The sequence below is a fragment of the Cervus canadensis genome, chromosome 20 (genome assembly GCF_019320065.1).
Source record: "Cervus canadensis isolate Bull #8, Minnesota chromosome 20, ASM1932006v1, whole genome shotgun sequence".
NCBI classification, from domain to species: Eukaryota; Metazoa; Chordata; class Mammalia; order Artiodactyla; family Cervidae; genus Cervus; species Cervus canadensis.
The window spans coordinates 53,572,848-53,593,566 of NC_057405.1; the positions used below are offsets into that span (position 1 = coordinate 53,572,848).

Sequence of the window (20,719 nt, forward strand, 5' to 3'; positions counted from 1 at the left end):
TAAATAACCTATTTGAAGTTAGAAGGCAATGACCTCTTGTACAAAAATTTCAAAACCCAATGTTTTAAAAACTACTAGCTTCAATTATTATAAATAAAGCATCTGAATTCTAATTTTAGAGCTACTAGTAATTTTAAGAGATTTCCTTGTTTCTAATGTAATCTGTTGAAACATGTTTTCTTAACATTAAAAAAACCAACAATAATGGAAGAGGACCAAAAACATGTATTAAAGAAGTTTTATAACTTAGCAAAGCAAAGCTTTTTTCAACATACAAGCCTATGTACACGTATATACATTTTGTCTATACTGATATACACATTGTCTATATTTGTCAGTGACAACTACAGTGGTGCTGTATTTGCATATATATGAGAAAATATGCATATAAGAGTCGTTTTACCAATAATGATGCCACGCGATAGCCTATTTTTAGTTTCCAGAGGCAAGGCCCTAAACATTACAAATTCCTCCATTAATATTTTTGAATGTTGGAGTGTTCCTGCTTCCCCCTTAAAAGGTATGCTGTAACTATTCAAATATGTCTTTTCAAAAGAAAACTGATTAGCCCACCCTAAAATTTAAAAATCCAATGCTTTGTATTAGGTATATATCACTTGAATTCAATATTTTAACCATAAAAAGCAAATTTAAGGAAGAATTACATACTTAAATTGTAATCTGCACACTGGATTATGTTTTCAAATGTGACATTACAGTTCATAGATAAAACAATAGTAATGAAAAGAAACATGGTAAAATATTACTTTATCTAAATATAATTAAAACAAAGCATAAAAATAACTTTGAGACAATAATTCATACAATACAGCAAAGGCTTTAATATATAAATCAGATGTCATTTCATCAGCTGTTTATTAGTCACATCAGTCTAAACTTTACATATTAAAATACTGAAAAGCTAAAAAACATCATTGCAATATAGATTCAATATGGGAAAATACATATTTGTGGCTTTATACACAATGTAAATTAACCCATTCTATACAGTAGTTTTCCAAAATATAAATGGCACTTTACATGCAATAGGACATACCAGGCTGGATGTCCTAATACAATTTATTATATAGAAAAATAAAGAGAGAACACCTTTTTAACATAACAGTTACATAGGAGATGTGGAATGTAGAATAGGATGCTGCCTTAACACACTCTTGGATAAGATTAAAGAAATGTGAAAAAGGACAGTTTCTATTATTTTCAATTAGCATTTTTGAAATGACAACTACTGTGATTTTATATTTTCTAATTGTATCACAAACTGAGAAAACATAAAAGGGAAAGTGAGAGAGAAAAAAAGAAAACCTGATCCTTTATGAATTTCAAACATCAGCCCTGCCTGTGGGCTGCATTTGGGCTGCTTTTCTGTTGACAGTTTCCTAAATTACTTCTGCCACTCTGAATTGCGCATCAGCGGTCAGATGAATTTCCCAGACTTCATCATGCCATTGTGTAACCATAGCTGCCACAATGCAGTGCCACAAGAAGCCTGTCCTTGAGTATTTCTTTGCTTGGGTATTCAGGTAACTTGAGCATGTTGATGCTTTAAAAGAAAAATATACCACTATTAAATAGGAAAGCTCTGAAATATTTTATTGTTTTGTCTAGAAGTGAAAACACTACTCAAAATTAACATAAAACCACCCTCTCAAATTTGCATTCAAATTGGAAAACCCTGAAGTAGTATTTAAAAAGGAAAAAAAAACACCAAACCCTGCTGCACTGCAGTTTCCTTTAGTATGCAAATGTACCAGACAAAAATAAGTTCCCTCCAGCCTAAAATAAATAAGCAATAGGGCAATTAAGTTTGAAATGATGGCGTAACTCAGTGATACTTGTGAGAGTGTAACTTTAGTGATATTTGAACTCTATGTATCCAATCAGAGTATATGTGGGGCTTCCCAGGTGGCACTAGTGGTAAAGAGCCCACCTGCGGATGCAGGAGACAAAAGAGACATGGGTTTGGTCCCTGGGTTGGGAAGATCCCTGGAGGAGAGCAAGGCAACCGACTCCAGTATTCTTGCCTGGAGAATCCTATGGACAAAGAAGCCTGGCGGGCTACAGTCCATACAGTCGCAAAGAGTCAGACACAACTGAGGCAACTTAGCATGCACGCACACACAGAATATAAGTAGGTGGTTTCCTCAAACATTTTCCCTACCTACAAAGCGGAAGGCAAGAAACTATTACTATATAGTTCTTTATCAGTGATTACAAAATGAACAGAGATCACTGTTGAGATTTTCCTCTCAATGAAGCAATAAGCAGTCAGACCCTTGATCATTTAAAATTAATCAGACAATTCACAGTGCATTTAAATAAACCAATTTAACATACCATGTGCTTGAAGTAGGTAGAAGATTTGGAGTATATGGCACAGCAGCAATTGTGAAGTTTTGCAATCCACTTCCACCCATGATATTAGCAAATCCACCATGTGGGACCCTGGAACTAAGAGTTCATATCTAGTAAGCTGTAACCATGCAAGAAAAATCTTTGAAATAGATATATTTCAAATTATAAAAATGACTCATATCTAGCATTCATTAAATATTTGATGAATAAATAAATGGTTCACTTGATTAATTCAAGCAACAGAGGCTTTTATGTGCAATCCAAAATGATTTCCCTGTCTGTGAAAAATATCTAGGCTCAAAGGTTTTTGTTTTGTATTCTTTTACACAGTGGGAAAACCAGAAAATTCTTTACACTTATCTTTCTAGAGATTTACATTGGATGCATTTTTTTAAATGTTACCTGACATAATGAGAATGCATTTGAATGCAGAGTTCCAAAGAATAGCAAGGAGAAATAAGAAAGCCTTCCTCAGCGATCAATGCAAAGAAATAGAGGAAAACAATAGAATGGGAAAGACTAGAGATCTCTTCAAGAAAATTAGAAATACCAAGGGGACATTTCATGCAAAGATGGGCTCAATAAAGGACAGAAATGGTATGGACATAACAGAAGCAGAAGATATTAAGAAGAGGTGGCAAGAATACACAGAAGAACTATACAAAAAAGATCTTCATGACCCAGATAACCACGATGGTGTGATCACTTACTTGGAGTCAGATGTCCTGGAATGTGAAGTCAAGTGGGCCTTAGGAAGCATCACTACGAACAAAGCTAGTGGAGGTGATGGAATTCCAGTTGAGCTATTTCAAATCCTGAAAGATGATGCTGTGAAAGTGCTGCACTCAATATGTCAGCAAATTTGGAAAACTCAGCAGTGGTCACAGGACTGGAAAAGGTCAGTTTTATTCCAATCTCAAAGAAAGGCAATGCCAAAGAATGCTCAAACTACCACACAATTGCACTCATCTCACACATTAGCAAAGTACTGTTCAAAATTCTCCAAGCCAGGCTTCAACAATACGTGAACCGTGAACTTCCAGATGCTCAAGCTGGTTTTAGAAAAGGCAGAGGAACCAGAGATCAAATTGGCAACATCTGCTGGATCAATGAAAAAGCAAGAGAGTTCCAGAAAAACATCTATTTCTGCTTTATTGACTATGCCAAAGCCTTTGACTATGTAGATCACAACAAACTGTGGAAAATTCTGAAAGAGGTGGGAATGCCAGACCACCTGACCTGACTCTTGAGAAATCTGTATGCAGGTCAAGAAGCAACAGTTAGAACTGGACATGGAACAACAGACTGGTTCCAAATCGGGAAAGGAGTACATCAAGGCTGTATATTGTCACCCTGCTTATTTAACTTATATGCACAGTACATCATGAGAAATGCTTGCCTGGATGAAGCACAAGCTGGAATCAAGATTACCGGGAGAAATATCAATAACCTCAGATATGCAGATGACACCGCCCTTATGGCAGAAAGTGAAGAAGAACTAAAGAGCCTCTTGATGAAAGTGAAAGAGGAGAGTGAAAAAGTTGGCTAAAGCTCAACATTCAGCAAACTAAGATCATGCCATCTGGTCCCATCACTTCATGGCAAATAGATGGGGAAACAGTGGCAGATTTTATTTTCTTGGGCTCCAAAATCAGTGATGGTGCATGCAGCCATGAAATTAAAAGATGCTTACTCCTTGGAAGGAAAGTTTTGACCAACCTAGATAGCATATTAAAAAGCAGAGACATTACTTGGCCAACAAAAGTCTTGTCTAGTCAAAGCTATGGTTTTCCAGTAGTCGTGTATGGATGTGAGAGCTGGACTATAAACAAAGCTGAGCACCAAAGAATTGATGCTTTTGAACTGTGGTGTTGGAGAAGACTGTTGAGAGTCCCTTGGACTGCAAGGAGATCCAACCAGTCCATCCTAAAGGAAATCAGTCCTGAATATTCATTGGAAGAACTGATGCTGAAGTTGAAGCTCCAATACTTTGGCCACCTGATGTGAAGAGATGACTCATTTGAAAAGCTCCTGATGGTGGGAAAGAGGGAGGAGAAGAGGACAACAGAGGATGAGATGGTTGGATGGCATCACCAACTCTATGGACATGGGTTTCAGTAAGCTCCGGGAGTTGTTGATGCACAGGGAAGCCTGGTGAGCTGCAGTCTATGGGGGCTCAAAGAGTCGGACACAACTGAGTGACTGAACTGAACATAGTGAGACTACAGAAAGGTGAACAAAGTCAGAAGTCTCACAGTTTCTAATTTTGAAATTTAAACTACAAATCTACAGTAATCAAAACAGTGCGTACTGACATAAAGACAGAAATAGAATGGAGAACCTCAAAATAAACCCTCAAATATACAGCCAAATGATTTTTGACAGGAGTGTTAAGAACATTCAACAGAAAAAGGACAGTCCTTTCAACAAATTGTGCTGAGAAAACTGAATATTCACTACAAAAAAATGAAGTTAGACCTTTTCCTAACACCGTATACAGTTAACTCAAAATGAATCAGAGAACTAAATGAAGAGGTAAACCTATAAAATTCTTAGAAGAAAATCCAGGGGAAAAGCTTTATGACACTGGATTTGGTAATGATTTCTAGGATATGATACCAAAGACACAGGCAACAAAAGAAAAATAGATAAATTGGACATAAAATTAAAACTTGGGTGCCAAAGGATACCATGAACTGAATGAAAAGGTGAGCCACAGGAGAAAATATTTTTAAATCATAAATATGACAAGGAATCAATATTGAGAAAATACATTGGCCAAAATGTACGTTAAGTTTCTTCTGCAATATCTTACGGGAAAACCCAAATGAACTTTTTGCCCAACCCAATATATAGAGCTCCTACAACTTAACAACAAAAACCCAATTTAAAAAATAGGGACAGGGTTCAAACAGACATTTTTCCAAAGAAAATACACAAATGGCTTATAAGCATTCAAAAGATGTTCAATCAAAAATCACCTGTCATTAGGGAAATGCATATCAAAACCACACTGAGGGCTGAGGGCTTCGCTGGTGGTTCAGTGGTAGAGTCCACCTTCCAGTGGGTTTGATCCCTGGTCCAGGAAGATCTCACATGCTGAGGAGCTTAAACTAAGCCCGTGTGCTACACCTACTGAGTCTGTCCTCTAGAGCCTGTGACTTGCAGCTACTGAGCACATGCACCACAACTGCTGAAGCCTGCATGCCTTAGACCTCGTGCTCCACAACGAGAGAAGGCATGGCAATGAGAAGCCTGCACACCACAGCCACCAAGTAACCCCTGATCCCTGCAGCTACAGAAAAGCCTGTGCAGCAGTGAAGACCCAGCACAGCCAAAAGAAGTAAATTGATTTTTTTTAATGTTAAAAAAAAAACCTACACTGAGCTGTCTAACTCACAGGTATTAAGATGACAGTTATTTTAAAAAAAAAAAAGGCATCAGAAAAAATACAGTTTGGGAAAGGACATGCAGAAATTGAAGCCCCTTATGCAACTGCTGAGGGTAATATAAAACAGTGCAGCCAACTATGGAAAACAGTAAGACAGTTTCTCAAAAAATTAAGCATAGGATTATAGTATATATCCAAAAGAACAGAAAGCAGAGACTCAGATTTTTGTATATGCCACGTTCATAACAGCATTACTTACAACAGCCAAATTGTGGATGCAACATAAGTAACCATCCATGGATGGAAGGATAAGCACAATGCGGTAAACACATACAACAGAATACTATTCACCCTTAAAAAGGAAGGGAATTCTGACATATGCTACACTATGGATGAATCTTGAGGACATTATGCTAAGTGAAATAAGCCTATCACAAAAAGGCACCATATTGATTCTACCTATAAGGGACCTAAAGTAATCAAACTCATATAGACAGAGAGTAGAATGGTGGTTGCCAGAGACAGGGGGTATGGGAAATGGAAAGTTAGTGTTTAATAGGCACAATTTCAACTGAAGAAAATGAAAAATCTCAGGAGATGAATGGAAGTGATGGCTGTATGACAATGTGAATGTACATAGAACTGTACATTTAAAAATGATTTAAATGTTAAATATATCTTACCACATACACTAAAAAAAATTGTCAAATAATGCACCAAGATTTTCTATTAATATTTATTTCACAGATGATATGCACATATTCACAGAGAAAAAAAACAATCCAATAGAAATAGATCTCTAAAACTAAAAGTTTTCTTTTCTAGCTAGGAAGTAGTTTGGTCACTATTAAATACTATTAAATACTTTATTGATGAAATGCCTAAACTTACCTTAGAAATTCAAGTGAATGTTAAAAGGATGCCTGAATCTTCCTAACAAAACCCTAACATATGAGCAATTCCTAATTAGGGCAAGAGAATATCTAAAGACCTGAATATATATGTCAATAAAGTGAAATAAAATTCAACATTAGTTTATCTATGCATATTAACCTTTGCCTAAAAAATTAACAAAGGTGACCAAAAATAAAAAGGGATGAAAGATATTAGAGGCAGATTTTAAATACAAATATACCACTTCATCAGGACAGGTGAGAAAATGAGCCTTGACACTGATTCTTACACAAATTATAGCACAGAATTTCAATATCACAATTCATATAAATAAATTTTGAAAAATTAGGTGAGCCTCCAATTTTAATATCTAGACTGAAAATATTCTGTAAACTGATATTCACAAACAATACCTGAAATCTTACTCCTCTTCTAAACTATAAACAATGACTGGGCCCCCTACCTGAATAACCAGTGGATCTTAAGCTAAGATTATGGCTCATCAAGCTTAAGCATGTATGAGAAAAATAAATGAAACTGTCTTTGGTTGAGTATTATGACACCTGAATTATACAATGTAAAATTACAGTTAATAAAAATGACATATTTCTATTTTATACAAAGTAGTCATATAGTCTGACATTCATTACTAACAGATAATGAAACAAAAGTTAGAAATTTAAGGCTGTCCTGTAGATAAACAAAATACTGTCAGCAACATAAAAATACTTTAAAGTTACTGATGATACAGATTCTTGCTCCTACAACTAGAACACAACTCTAGTCTCCTACAGCTCTTCAGTAAGATTGTTCTAGATTAAATAATGGATATGGAAGAAGACATTTTACAATCTAAAGGATAAACAGAATGTTCCAGAAAGTGCAAAAAAGGGGAAAAGTACATAGTTTTGGTCTAGAAGGGCAAACACTATACCTATTGATTACTGGGTCTAGTGTAAAAGGAAAGTTATGGTTTAAAAAACTTTAAGATTTACTCTGGTTAAATTCAAAGCAAGGACTCCATTTTGACCAAGTGCTGAAAAGTGGATTTTTCACTTGAAGATAAAGCTGAGGTCCATGTAGTTTCCCCTCAGCCTCCGTGGCTTCTGCTCTTTGCCCAAATCCTGCACCACAGTTTAAATGGATTTGCCACTATACTTCTCTATCAGTTAAATAGCAAAATGTGCAGTTCTTTTCAGTATTGCTAACTATGACTATAGGCCCAGGAGACATATTGTGTATCACTAATCCAAGTGTTTTTAATTCTATAACAGTAGCAAACTAACAATTTTAGTACTAAAGAACTTGAATAATTATTTCCTGCATTTTAAAAGCTCATACCAACCAAATCATGAAGGAAAATATAGTAATTTATTAAACAGCATTTAAATATAAACCACTTAGAAAAAAATTAAAGAGCCCTGGCTTATAACATAAACCAAAATAAAGTCCAGATGGCTTAAAAACTGGTATGTAAAAACAGAAACAAAAATGTTACCAAAAAATGTAGAAAAACATATAAGTATACAAAATCTTGTGAGTAGGGAAGAATATATTAAAAAAAAAAAAAGTAAGGAAAGTAATAATCAACTTGCAACCTAACTTAGAATCTTCATTATCGAATTTTTATAAATTTATAATCTATATGGAAATCTATATGTCTACCTTAATAAAATTAAAAGGCAAATGATAAACTGGGAAAAATATTTGCAGAGTTATAAATGTCCCTATCTGCATATCTAGGGACATTAAAAAACAATTTTTTTAAATGATGGTAGAATAATGTAAAAAAATAAAGACAGGAAATCTATTCCAATACAAAGTAAACATATAAGAAACTATGGAAATAAAAATGATTATTTCTTACATTGACAGAATATAAGAAACAGGGACTCTAATTCCCTGCTGATGTCAATAATGGGATCTTTCTGAAGTTTACGTGAGGAATATCTCAAAGTTATAAAAATTTATATACTCTGCATGCAAAAATTTCCCTTTTAAGAATTTTCCCTATATACTTATCCTACTTATCCTATATTTATAAATAATCAAACTGTTGCTGCTGCTAAGTCACTTCAGTCGTGTCCGACTCTGTGCGACCCCACAGACAGCAGTCCACCAGGATCCACCGTCCCTGAGGTTCTCCAGACAAGAACTGAAAAAAATAATAATCAACTGATCTGCCAGTATAAAAAGCATACAAATTCCTTACTTGCTCAGCATTATTCATAAACAGGAAAATTTAGCAATGAAGGACAATATCCATTCAGTTCAGTTCAGTCACTCAGTCCTGTCTGACTCTTTGTGACCTCATGAGGCGCAGCAAGCCAGGCCTCCCTGTCCATCACCAGCTCCTGGAGTTTACCCAAACTTATGTCCATTGAGTTGGTGATTCCATCCAACCATCTCATCATCTGTCATCACCTTCTCCTCCTGCCCTCAATCTTTCCCAGCATCAAGGGTCTTTCAAATGAGTCAGCTCTTCGCATCAGGTGGCCAAAGTATTGGACTTTCCACTACAACATCAGTCCTTCCAATGAATATCCAGACTGATCTCCTTTAGGATGGACTGGCTGGATCTCCTTGCAGTCCAAGGGACTCTCAAGAGTCTTCTCCAACACTACAGTTCAAAAACATCAATTCCTTGGCACTCAGCTTTCTTTATAGTCCAACTCTCACATCCATACATGACCACTGGAAAAACAATAGCCTTGACTAGACGGACCTTTGTTGACAAAGTAATGTCTCTGCTTTTTAATATGCTATCTAGGTTGGTCAAAAGTTTCCTTCCAAGGAGTAAGCGTCTTTTAATTTCATGGCTGCAGTCACTATCTGCAGTGATTTTGGAGCCCCTAGAAATAAAGTCTGCCACTGTTTCCACTGTTTCCCCATCTATTTGCCATGAAGTGATGGGACTGGATGCCATGATCTTAGTTTTCTGAATGTTGAGCTTTATCCCAACTTTTTCACTCTCCTCTTTCTTTCATCAAGAGGCTCTTTAGTTCTTCTTCGCTTTCTGCCATAAGGGTGGTGTCATCTGCATATCTGAGGTTATTGACATTTCTCCCGGCAATCTTGATTCCAGCTTGTGCTTCTTCCAACCCAGCGTTTCTCATAGTGTACTCTGCATATAAGTTAAATAAGCAGGGTGACAATATACAGCCTTGACATACTCCTTTTCATATTTGAAACCAGTCTGTTGTTCCATGTCCAGTTCTAACTGTTGTTTCTTGACCTGCATACAGGTTTCTCAAGAGTCAGGTCAGGTGGTCTGGCATTCCTATCTCTTTCAGAATTTTCCACAGTTTATTGTGATCCACACAGTTAAAGACTTTGGCATAGTCAATAAAGCAGAAGTAGATGTTTTTCTGGAACTCTCTTGCTTTTTCGTTGATCCAGCAGATGTTGGCAATTTGATCTCTGGTTCCTCTGCCTTTTCTAAAACCAGCTTGAACATCTGAAAGTTCACGGTTCACGTATTGTTGAAGCCTGGCTTGGAGAATTTTGAGCAGTACTTTACCAGCATGTAAGATGAGTGCAATTGTGCGGTAGTTTGAGCATTCTTTGGCATTGCCTTTCTTTTTTTTTTTTTTTAATCTTTCAGAAAATACATTTATTTTTGAAATTGAGTTAGTTACAGTAACATGTAATGGTTTGTGTTTGTTTTTTTTTTTTAATTTATTTATTTATTTTTTTTTTGGGTTTTGTCATACATTGATATGAATCAGCCATAGATTTACACGTATTCCCCATCCCGATCCCCTCCTCCCACCTCCCTCTCCACCCGATTCCTCTGGGTCTTCCCAGTGCACCAGGCCCGAGCACTTGTCTCATGCATCCCACCTGGGCTGGTGATCTGTTTCACCATAGATAATATACATGCTGTTCTCTTGAAACATCCCACCTCGCCTTCTCCCACAGAGTCCAAAAGTCTGTTCTGTACATCTGTGTCTCTTTTTCTGTTTTGCATATAGGGTTATCGTTACCATCTTTCTAAATTCCATATATATGTGTTAGTATGCTGTAATGTTCTTTATCTTTCTGGCTTACTTCACTCTGTATAATGGGCTCCAGTTTCATCCATCTCTTAGGGACTGGAATGAAAACTGACCTTTTCCAGTCCTGTGGCCACTGCTGAGTTTTCCAAATTTGCTGGCATATTGAGTACAGCACTTTCACAGCATTATCTTTTAGGATTTGAAAGAGCTCAACTGGAATTCCATTACCTCCACTAGCTTTGTCCGTAGTGATGTTTCCTAAGGCCCACTTGACTTCACATTCCAGGATGTCTGGCTCTAGGTTAGTGATTACACCATCGTGATTATCTGGGTCATGAAGATCTTTTCTGTAGAGTTCTTCTGTGTATTCTTGCCACCTCTTCTCAGTATCTTGTGCTTCGATTAGGTCCATACCATTTCTGTCCTTTATTGAACCCATCTTTGCATGAAATGTCCCCTTGGAATCTCTAATTTTCTTGAAGAGATCTCTAGTCTTTCCCATTCTACTGTTTTCCTCTATTTCTTTGCATTGATCGCTGAGGAAGGCTTTCTTATTTCTCCTTGCTATTCTTTGGAATTCTGCATTCAAATGGGAATATCTTTCCTTTTCTCCTTTGCTTTTCGCTTCTCTTCTTTTCACAGCTATTTGTAAGGTCTCCTCAGACAGCCATTTTGCTTTTTTGAATTTCTTTTTCTTAGGGATGGTCTTGATTCCTATCTCCTGTACAATGTCACAAACCTCTGCCCATAGTTCATCAGGCACTCTGTCTATCAGATCTAGTCCCTTAAGTCTATTTCTCACTTCCACTGTATAGTCATAAGGGATTTGATTTAGGTCATACCTGAATGGTCTAGTGGTTTTCTCTACTTTCTTCAATTTTAGTCTGAATTTGGCAATAAGGAGTTCATGATCTGAGCCACAGTCAGTTCCTGGTCTTATTTTTGTTGACTACATAGAGCTTCTCCATCTTTGGCTGCAAAGAATATAATCAATCTGATTTCAGTTTTGGCCATCTGGTGACGTCCATGTGCAGAGTCTTCTCTTGTGTTGTTGGAAAAGGGTGTTTGCTGTGACCAGTGTGTTCTCTTGGCAAAACTCTTTTAGCCTTTGCCCTGCTTCATTCTGTACTCCAAGGCCAAACTTGCCTGTTATTCCAGGGGTTTCTTGACTTCCTCCTTTTGCATTCCAGTCCCCTATAATGAAAAGGACATCTTTTTTGGGTGTTAGTTCCAAAAGGCCTTGTAGGTCTTCATAGAACCGTTCAAGTTCAGCTTCTTCAGCATTACTGGTCGGGGTATAGACTTGGATTACCATGACACTGAATGGTTTGCCTTGGAAACAAACAGAGATCATTCTGTCATTTCGGAGACTGCATCCAAGTACTGCATTTTGGACTCTTTGTTGACTATCATGGCTACTCCATTTCTTTTTAGGGATTCCGGCCCACAGTAGTAGATGTAATGGCCATCTGAGCTAAATTCACCCATCCAGTCCATTTTAGTTCACTGATTCCTAGAATGTCAACATTCGCTCTTGCTATCTCCTATTTGACCACTTCCAATTTGCCTTGATTCATGGACCTGACATTCCAGGTTCCTATGCAATGCTGCTCTTTACAGCACTGGACCTTGCTTCTATCACCAGTCACATCCACAACTGGGTGTTGTTGTTGCTTTGGCTCCATCCCTTCATTCTTTCTGGAGTTATTTCTCTACTGATCTCCAGTAGCATATTAGGCACCTACCGACCTGGGGAGTTCATCTTTCAGTGTCCTGTCTTTTTGCCTTTTCATACTGTTCATGGGGTTCTCAAGGCAAGAATACTGAAGTGGTTTGCCATTTCCTTCTCCAGTGGACCACATTCTGTCAGACCTCTTCACCATGACCCGTCCATCTTGGGTGGCCCCACACGGCATGGCTTACATTGAGTTAGACAAGGCTGTGGTCCATGTGATCAGACTGGCTAGTTGTCTGTGATCGTGGTTTCCGTCTGTCTGCCCTCTGATGCCCTCTCTTAGCACCTACTGTCTTACTTGGGTTTCTCTTACCTTGGACATGAGGTATCTCTTCACGTCTGCTGAGAGGTCAATAGATTTAAGAATAGATAGCCATTTAAAAAATTAGATCTATAAATGAATCTATTTTAAACAATATATTTCTAAATTCAAAAGTTATAAGAGGAACAATGCTTTTAAAAAATAAAAATTTGTATATGTCAGAAAACCTCTGGAAGAATAACCAAAATAGATTATATTAAGAGACTGAGATAAGAGATGATTTTATAAAATTTTAGTCTAACCTTCCTACATATAAAAAATAATTTTTAACTCTTTTTATTAAATTACTCAAATCTCTAGGTATTTCTTGGCACTAAGAAGCCAAGTAAACAAAAAAATGACAAGATTTTATTTCATATTTTTAGTCTATAATCTGTGATTAATTAATGCTTTATTTATTCTTTAAAATTAGGTATACATTGTAACTCCAACTATTTTTCTAACTACATACTTAAAAAACTAAAAAATTCAGCAAAATATTAATAGTGTTATCTAAGAACAGTGTAATTACTTAATGGGATTTTCATTTTCTCCTATCTATATTCTCCATTTTCCAAATTTTCTAGAATGGTTACAAACTACTTTAAAAATAAAACAGTGGGGACTTCACTGGTGGTCCAATGGCAAAGACTCTGCGCTCTCAGTGCAGGGGGCCTGGGTTAGATTCCTGGTTGGGGAACTAGATCCCACATGCTACAACTAAAGAACCTGCATGCTGTGAAAAAAATCAAACAGCCTGCACGCCACCACTAAAATGCAGTGCAGACAAATAAGTAAAATTTAAAAAATAATACAACGGACTTTAAGTTACATATATGTAATATAGACATACATTTACACTATGTATTTGAAACAGGTAGTAAAAAATAAATATATCAAATTATTTATAATGGTTATTGCTGGCAAGTGATGGTTTTTCTTATTTCTTTTAGTTTTCGATGTTCCAATTTTTTTAGAAGAACCATGCAAATTTATAATGAAACTACTGAACTATATTTTCATAAACAGAAGGATACAGATGAAATTCTAAGTTATCAAGAATGAAAATCACACCTTTCTTTTACATCTTTCAGAACTATAAGTTAAGAGAGATTTAAATCATTTAGTTTTCTAACATTGATGATGTTTAATTGTTTCCAAACGTAGACTTTTCAATGTATGGTATCACAAATTACTTTTTAGGCCACAAATCTTAGAACATTAAAATTTGACAAAAATTGAAGAAAAAATGCTGTGTATGGATATTATATGTACTGTGTGTGTGTGTGTGTGTGTGTGTGTGTGTGATCCCAGCAACAACTACTGGCTACTATTATTGGCTTACAGATTGAAAAGACTACCAAGTTACAAAATAATATATATGTTGACAGTTCTGACAGGAATAATTTTTTATACCTTAAATAAACATATTTTGGGTACTACTATATATTTTAACTTTAATGCCTAAATAAACCTTTGTTTCATGTCTAAAAATATAAAAAAGGAGGTGAGAAACAAACAATTCAGAGTAATAACTCACTCTGAGTTGCTTACCTCTAATCCATTAGAAATGGAATACATTAAATTCTTTCTACATTATCATAAAAACACTTCTTACCTGCCAGTAACAAACTGCAAGAGAAGAACTCTCTCCTCTGGAGTAATATCTTCCACAACTTCCCAGAACCACTAAAAACAAAAAAAAACTAAACTCACATTTCAGAGCAATTGTAGGCTTCTTAGTACCAGAGCAATATGCAATATTCATAAAGCATATTTTATTCTATGAAACTCATTTATAAAAAAAGACTTCATATAAAGCTTTCATATGGAATTCCCTTGAGAAGAATTTAGGGAAAAACTTTACTTTGTTAATTAATACAGGTTTTCATTCAATAGTGCTGAAAAGCTTATAAGATTAAATGGCTAAACTTAACTTCATTCTAAGCTCTAGAGAGACTTTACCTGAATAACTGGATCTTCTCTTTCATAGCCACTTGTGTATTCTGTATTTTTTATCCAATCACTCACATCAATTTCTGGCATGCCAGAAAGCAGTAGCTCCTTTGGGAAAGAAGAAAAATATTTCATTAATCTTCTTTGGGGGAAAAAAGAGATTACATTTAAATAGCAAATTTGTCTTAATTAGAAACTAATCCCATGTAAAACTGATTTATTTCTGTGATAGTGTCTGCATGTTATCAGTAACAAGTACTACATGGTAGAGAACCCTTGATACTGATAATCACAAATATTGTGAGATGTGGAGATGTCGCTACACTAATACAATTTAATTAAAACATAAGCGATAATCCTTCATGTTTATATAGAAACACATATGCCACAAGTTTATATGTGCAACAATTTTATGAACATTATTCTTTTTGGTTTATATATATTTTATGAATTTGTTAACTTTTATAAAGATACTATACTCTCAATATAGAAATAACAACAGAGACCTAAATAAATCTGAGTTAAGCAAATAAAAAGATCAAGAAACTCTAATCACTAGAAAAAAGAAGTTATAATAAAAAGTTATTTTTAAAAATATCAAAACAGATTTAGGCCTTAGAGGAACTCTATTATGAAATAATTCCAATCCTTTAAAGTCAAATTTCCATAAGGTGAAAAAAACCGCAGTTTTCCTACTAATGACTTTTGGTATCCTTTTTTTCAGGAAGATCATCAAACAAACAAAATATCAATCAAATAACTAAGAATGAAATTAAGAATGGCAAAAGTATTTTACCATAGTATTCCTCAAGTGAAAACAGAACATGAGAAAAGCTTGTCCACAACTCTGAATCAAACCATATCTCACAGTTGCATGGGTTTACTCAATAAAGTAAGGCAATAACTAGCCTACACTCAACACTGACAAGCCAGAACAGCAGATTTTGTTATTGCACAGAAAGAGTCACTTCTCCTACAGCACCTCCTCAAAAATATGTAAGGTATATATATAGAGTGTGCTCTGAAAAAGATTAACGGAGGTCGATATAGGGTGGTGTCTGAGAAATCTTGGGTGTTTGAGATCTATTCAAGGAGTCTGCAAGGTTCGCCCTTTTCCAACTGAGGCTGAATTTTCTCTATACATTTCAGTTAAACATTTCACAACAGATTATAAGCAGAAACAGTTATGAGAACCCATTTTCTTCTATGATGCCAGACATTAAATTTGGAAAGATATAAAACAATAATACTTTCCCACTATTTATGTTTTATTCTGGAAAATAAATAATTTTATTTATCTTTTAGCTTTAATTTCTTAAATCTTATTTATGTTAATATGTAATGAATTGTTATTCTTATATGAGCTAATAAAATATTTTACATTTCTGTTCAAATTTAAAATATCAATTACTATAACCAACATAAACTCTTTTCTTATAAGGGGTCTTAAGACCAAATAATTTAATAATTGCCTGTCTAAGGTGTCTTTTAGTCCTCCTTACTAAGTATTTGGCTATGGTCAATACTTTAGCCACTTGATGTGAAGAACTGACCCATTAGAAAAAGACCCTGATGCTGGGAAAGGTTGAAGGCAGGAGGAGAAGGGGACAACAGAGGACAAGATGGTTGGATGGCATCACCGACTTGATGGACATGAGTTTGAGCAAGCTCCAGGAGTTGGTGATGGACAAAGAAGCCTGGCGTGTTGCAGTCCATGGGGTCGCAAAGAGTTGGACACAACTGAGCAAACTAAACTGGCTGACCATAGTATTATAAAATGCTTTAACTGATGAAGGCATTCTGGTAGGGTCCATTTACCACCCCCAAATACATTTTCCATCTTCCTTTGCACATTCTGTGCCCCAGGTGGCTGATCCCTGCAGACTGGCTCTCTTGCCTGTTGGCCTCAGATTGGGTTCCATCACTGGGAAACAGGCAGGAGTCTGAAGGTGAGAGTACATTCTGCTCCTTCCCTCTCCAGTACATCTTTGCAGCAGCTATGCCTCCTCAACTATAGCTACCACCTGGTGATTCAGACTCACACAGGGCTCCTCACAGCAATTCCTCCATGTGTCTTCAATTTAGGGATGATAAAGGCTTTCTCCTGTTGCTATTCTCTGGATGCCTCAAGCATATCTTGTTTATTCTTAACCTACCCATGCCTCTGTAAGTTCCTTTATTAAAGTTTCTTTATTTGAGCCATCTAGGGAAATTCTGTTCCCTGGCGCTACCCTGATACAGATCTGCCAAAAAAGGAATATGGATGATTGTTACATGTTTCTCACAATCCATGGGTTTAATCCTCTTCCCTTCTAGGCTGAAGATAAGCTTTTAATAATATTGAGTATGCTTTCATTGTTAATAATTGTGAATAAAAATGAGACTATATTCTCTCAAGGAACTTGAAGTATTTCACGAACATCATATGTTATGATTTTGTGACGGGAACAAAATATCCTTATTAGCTCATTTAACACTGGGGGGGGGAAGTTATTAAGTTGACTAAAAGAAGATGAAATTGGAAGTACACAATAAAAAGTATCAATACATATACATATAGCAAAAGACTTTAGTCCAAATCAACAATTTATTATTTTTTTAAATATGACAAAACAATTGATCTTTTGGAATTGGGTACAAAATATATATCCCAAAAACTAACAGTCAGAAACTGAGTCATGCGAGTGTTCACAGCCTTTAGTTTACCTCATATTCACATGGCTCAGCGTTTTAATATCCTGGTACCACCACGGATAAACTCATAAGCAGCACAGGATGGCAGGACAGTACCTCAGACATTTGAGGAACCCTTCAACTGTAATAATACTATAGATATAGTAATCACAACAATGTTGTCACCATTTTTGAACCTGATGATCATCTCGTGACGTGAGACTGCATTCTGTCCACAAATTGATGAATACATCTCAATTTGTAAGGACATTGATGCTACTAGATACTTTCTTTTCATGAAGACTCTAGAATCTAACCTGTATCTTTAATTCTGATGAACATGTTTATGCCATGAACTTAGATGAAATGAACTTAGATATTTTAGCCAACTTTAAAAAAAAAAAAAGTTTCCTATCCCAGTGTAGCCTCTAGAGCCCTTTCCTGTGAAAGACACACAAGTCACAAAAAAGGTTCCAAATCCAAGTCTCATTTGTAACTCACACCACTGAGAGGCAATACTGATGGAGAGACTGGGCTATGAGTCAGAGAACATGGTTCACCGTCTGGCTGTAACACATACTCTGTGAATGTGGGCAAGTCCCATACCTTCTTTGGCCTAGTTTTCCTCATCTATAAAATGAGAATAACACATGATGTGAAGGGGTCTGATGTGAAGGTTTTAAAAGTTAATACACATGAAGTACCTGGCAAATACTAAGTGTTTAATAATCATCATCATCATCATTACTGCATAAGCCAGTGTCATGCCAACAACAGTGCTCTTCCCAGACAATCCCACCATCTGAATCAGCTTACTTAGTATAGCCAGAGTCTAAGACAGACTAGGAATCCTGACCTACCTTCTAATATGTGAACCACAATTAAAAACTTACCAGTAACAGACTCAAAAGTGAAAGAAAAGGAATTAAATATTCAGAAGGAAACAGAAAATACTTTCATGACCTTGGAATAAGAAATAATTTCTTAAACAGGACACAAAAGTTCCATTCATTTAAAACAAAAAAAGATAGAACAAATAGTAAACTGAACTGTGTTAAATCTAAAAATTGTAAGACACCAGAAAAGAAGGTATTCACAATACATATATCTAACAAAGACTCCTATAAGGGATTATATGAAGACTCCTACTGCTGCTGCTAAGTCACTTCAGTCGTGTCCGATTCTGTGCAACCCCAAAAATGGCAGCCCACCAGGCTCCTCTGTCCCTGGGATTCTCCAGGCACGAATACTGGAGTAGGTTGCCATTCCCTTCTCCAATGCATGCATGCTAAGTCCCTTCAGTTGTGACCGACTCTGTGCAACCCCATGGACAGCAGCCCACCAGGCTCCTCTGCTCACAGGATTCTCCAGGCAAGAATACTGGAGTGGGCTGCCATTTCCTTCTCCTCAAGACGTCTACAAATCAGTGTAAAAAAGAAAAGAAAAAAAAAACAACAAAGAATGCAACAGAAAAACAAATTACGTCAATAAACACTTCAAAATCAGAATATATAAATGGCCAATAAACATATAAAATATACTCAATCTCACTGATCATCCGGGAAATGCAAATTAAAATCATAAAGAAATACCAATACTCTACACCAGAATGGTAAAAATAAAAAAAGACAGAGAAATAACAAAAGCTGGCTAGGATACAGAATACCCAGAACTCTTATACCTGTTGGTGGGAGTGTAAACTGACACAATACTTTGGAAAACTACTTGCTAGTATCTATTCTAATGGAATAAATGCATAACCGAAATCCCAGCAATTCCACTCCAAGACATATAATCTACAGAATGCATACGTATGTTCTCCTAAAGACATGTACTAGTGTTTGTAGCAGAACCAGTTTAAACAGTCTGAAATTGAAAAGTACCCACCAAATGTTCACCAAGAGTAGAAAGGACAGAAAAAAAAAAGTAGACTGACACAGTGAAGTACTATAGAGCAATGAAAAGGAACACATTACAACTGCATGCAACAGTACAAAGTATTCTCACAAACAAAAAGTTGTGCTGTGTATATTATCTATGGTGAAACAGATCACCAGCCCAGGTGGGATGCATGAAACAAGTGCTCCGGCCTGGTGCACTGGGAAGACCCAGAGGAATCAGGTGGAGAGGGAGGTGGGAGGGGGGATCGGGATGGGGAATACGTGTAAATCTATGGCTGATTCATATCAATGTATGACAAAACCCACTGAAATGTTGTGAAGTAATTAGCCTCCAACTAATTAAAAAAAAAAAAAAAACCAGAAACATGAAAAAAAAAAAAAAGTTGTGCTAAAGAAGTCAGACATATTCTAGGTGACTATTCTGTTTACATTAAGTTCAAAAATAGGTAACCTAACCTATATCATTACAAATCAGGAGAGTGGATACCCATGAGGGGAAAGTGACTGGAAGAAAACATGAGAAGGATCTAGGGTATTAGGATTTCTCAGTTTCTTGATCCGGATGCTATTTCATGGGTGTACAAAGTGTGAAAATTCATCAAGCTATATATTTATAGCATGTTAGGGTTAGGTTATACTTTTCTCATGTATACTGTAACTCAATAAGAAGTTTCATAAAACTTATCAGCATCAATAAATTATGAGACAAAGTTTTTGTCAATTATCTGTATTGTTGCTATTTGTTTTTTATACACTGGTCCAGAAAAATAATATAATTTTCTGTTTAATAACTCATAAGTACACCTTCATTTTTGAATGCTAAAAATAGTAACTCTTATGGGTATGCAAAAACTATATGCTCCTATGCTAAAGAAAACCATTCGTCCTAAATCTAAAAACAGGGACAAACACTCAAAGCTGATAGTTAGTGAAACTAAGTCACCATGGCCTTTCACATTATTTATTAAATTTTCTCCACTACTATATTATGATATACTATGAGTGATAAATTCAAAATACTGCTATATGTAAAATTAACCAGTACACACCAATGTATTTATTCATGTATTAAAATGAAAGGCACAGGGTGAAACTAACTCGTGAGACAGAATAAAAACCAATGAATTCTTTTCCATCGACCTAAACTTTATTATTCCAAATTATACTTTTTAAACTAAGATAACAGCTATACTCTATTTAAAACATTGTATGGTTTTATTAAGACGTTAGATAACTCAAGAGTTTGAAAATAATTTAACACCAAAAATAAAAGAGAGGAAAAGAAATGGGGGAAAATGCAGACATAGATCACAGTAAAAAGCAGGCAAATTAAAGAAGCAAAACAAACATTCATTAGAGACTAGAGGCAAGCAAAGACAGTGGACTCCATACAGACTTAAGATAGAAAATTACTAACTTATATATATGATGAAATAAGTTGGAGAAGATAACATAAATATAACAAGAAAATTCTTCTATCAATTTTTCTTTTGG

General features: G+C 35.8%; 1 protein-coding gene across 5 annotated transcripts in view; it reads right to left on the reverse strand.

Annotated features, from left to right (window-relative positions):
* Positions 1 to 224: 224 nt before the first annotated feature.
* HACE1 (HECT domain and ankyrin repeat containing E3 ubiquitin protein ligase 1) overlaps positions 225 to 20,719 on the reverse strand; it is a 117,510-nt gene continuing 97,015 nt past the window's right edge. For all 5 annotated transcript variants that reach the window (XM_043439088.1, XM_043439087.1, XM_043439090.1 and 2 more), the window contains 4 exons: positions 14,661 to 14,759; positions 14,314 to 14,384; positions 2,359 to 2,472; positions 225 to 1,564 (listed from right to left, as the gene is read on the reverse strand). In XM_043439088.1, the coding sequence (XP_043295023.1) occupies positions 1,462 to 1,564; positions 2,359 to 2,472; positions 14,314 to 14,384; positions 14,661 to 14,759 (387 nt within the window). In that variant the 3' untranslated portion in view covers positions 225 to 1,461. The remainder of the gene's footprint in view (positions 1,565 to 2,358; positions 2,473 to 14,313; positions 14,385 to 14,660; positions 14,760 to 20,719) is intronic.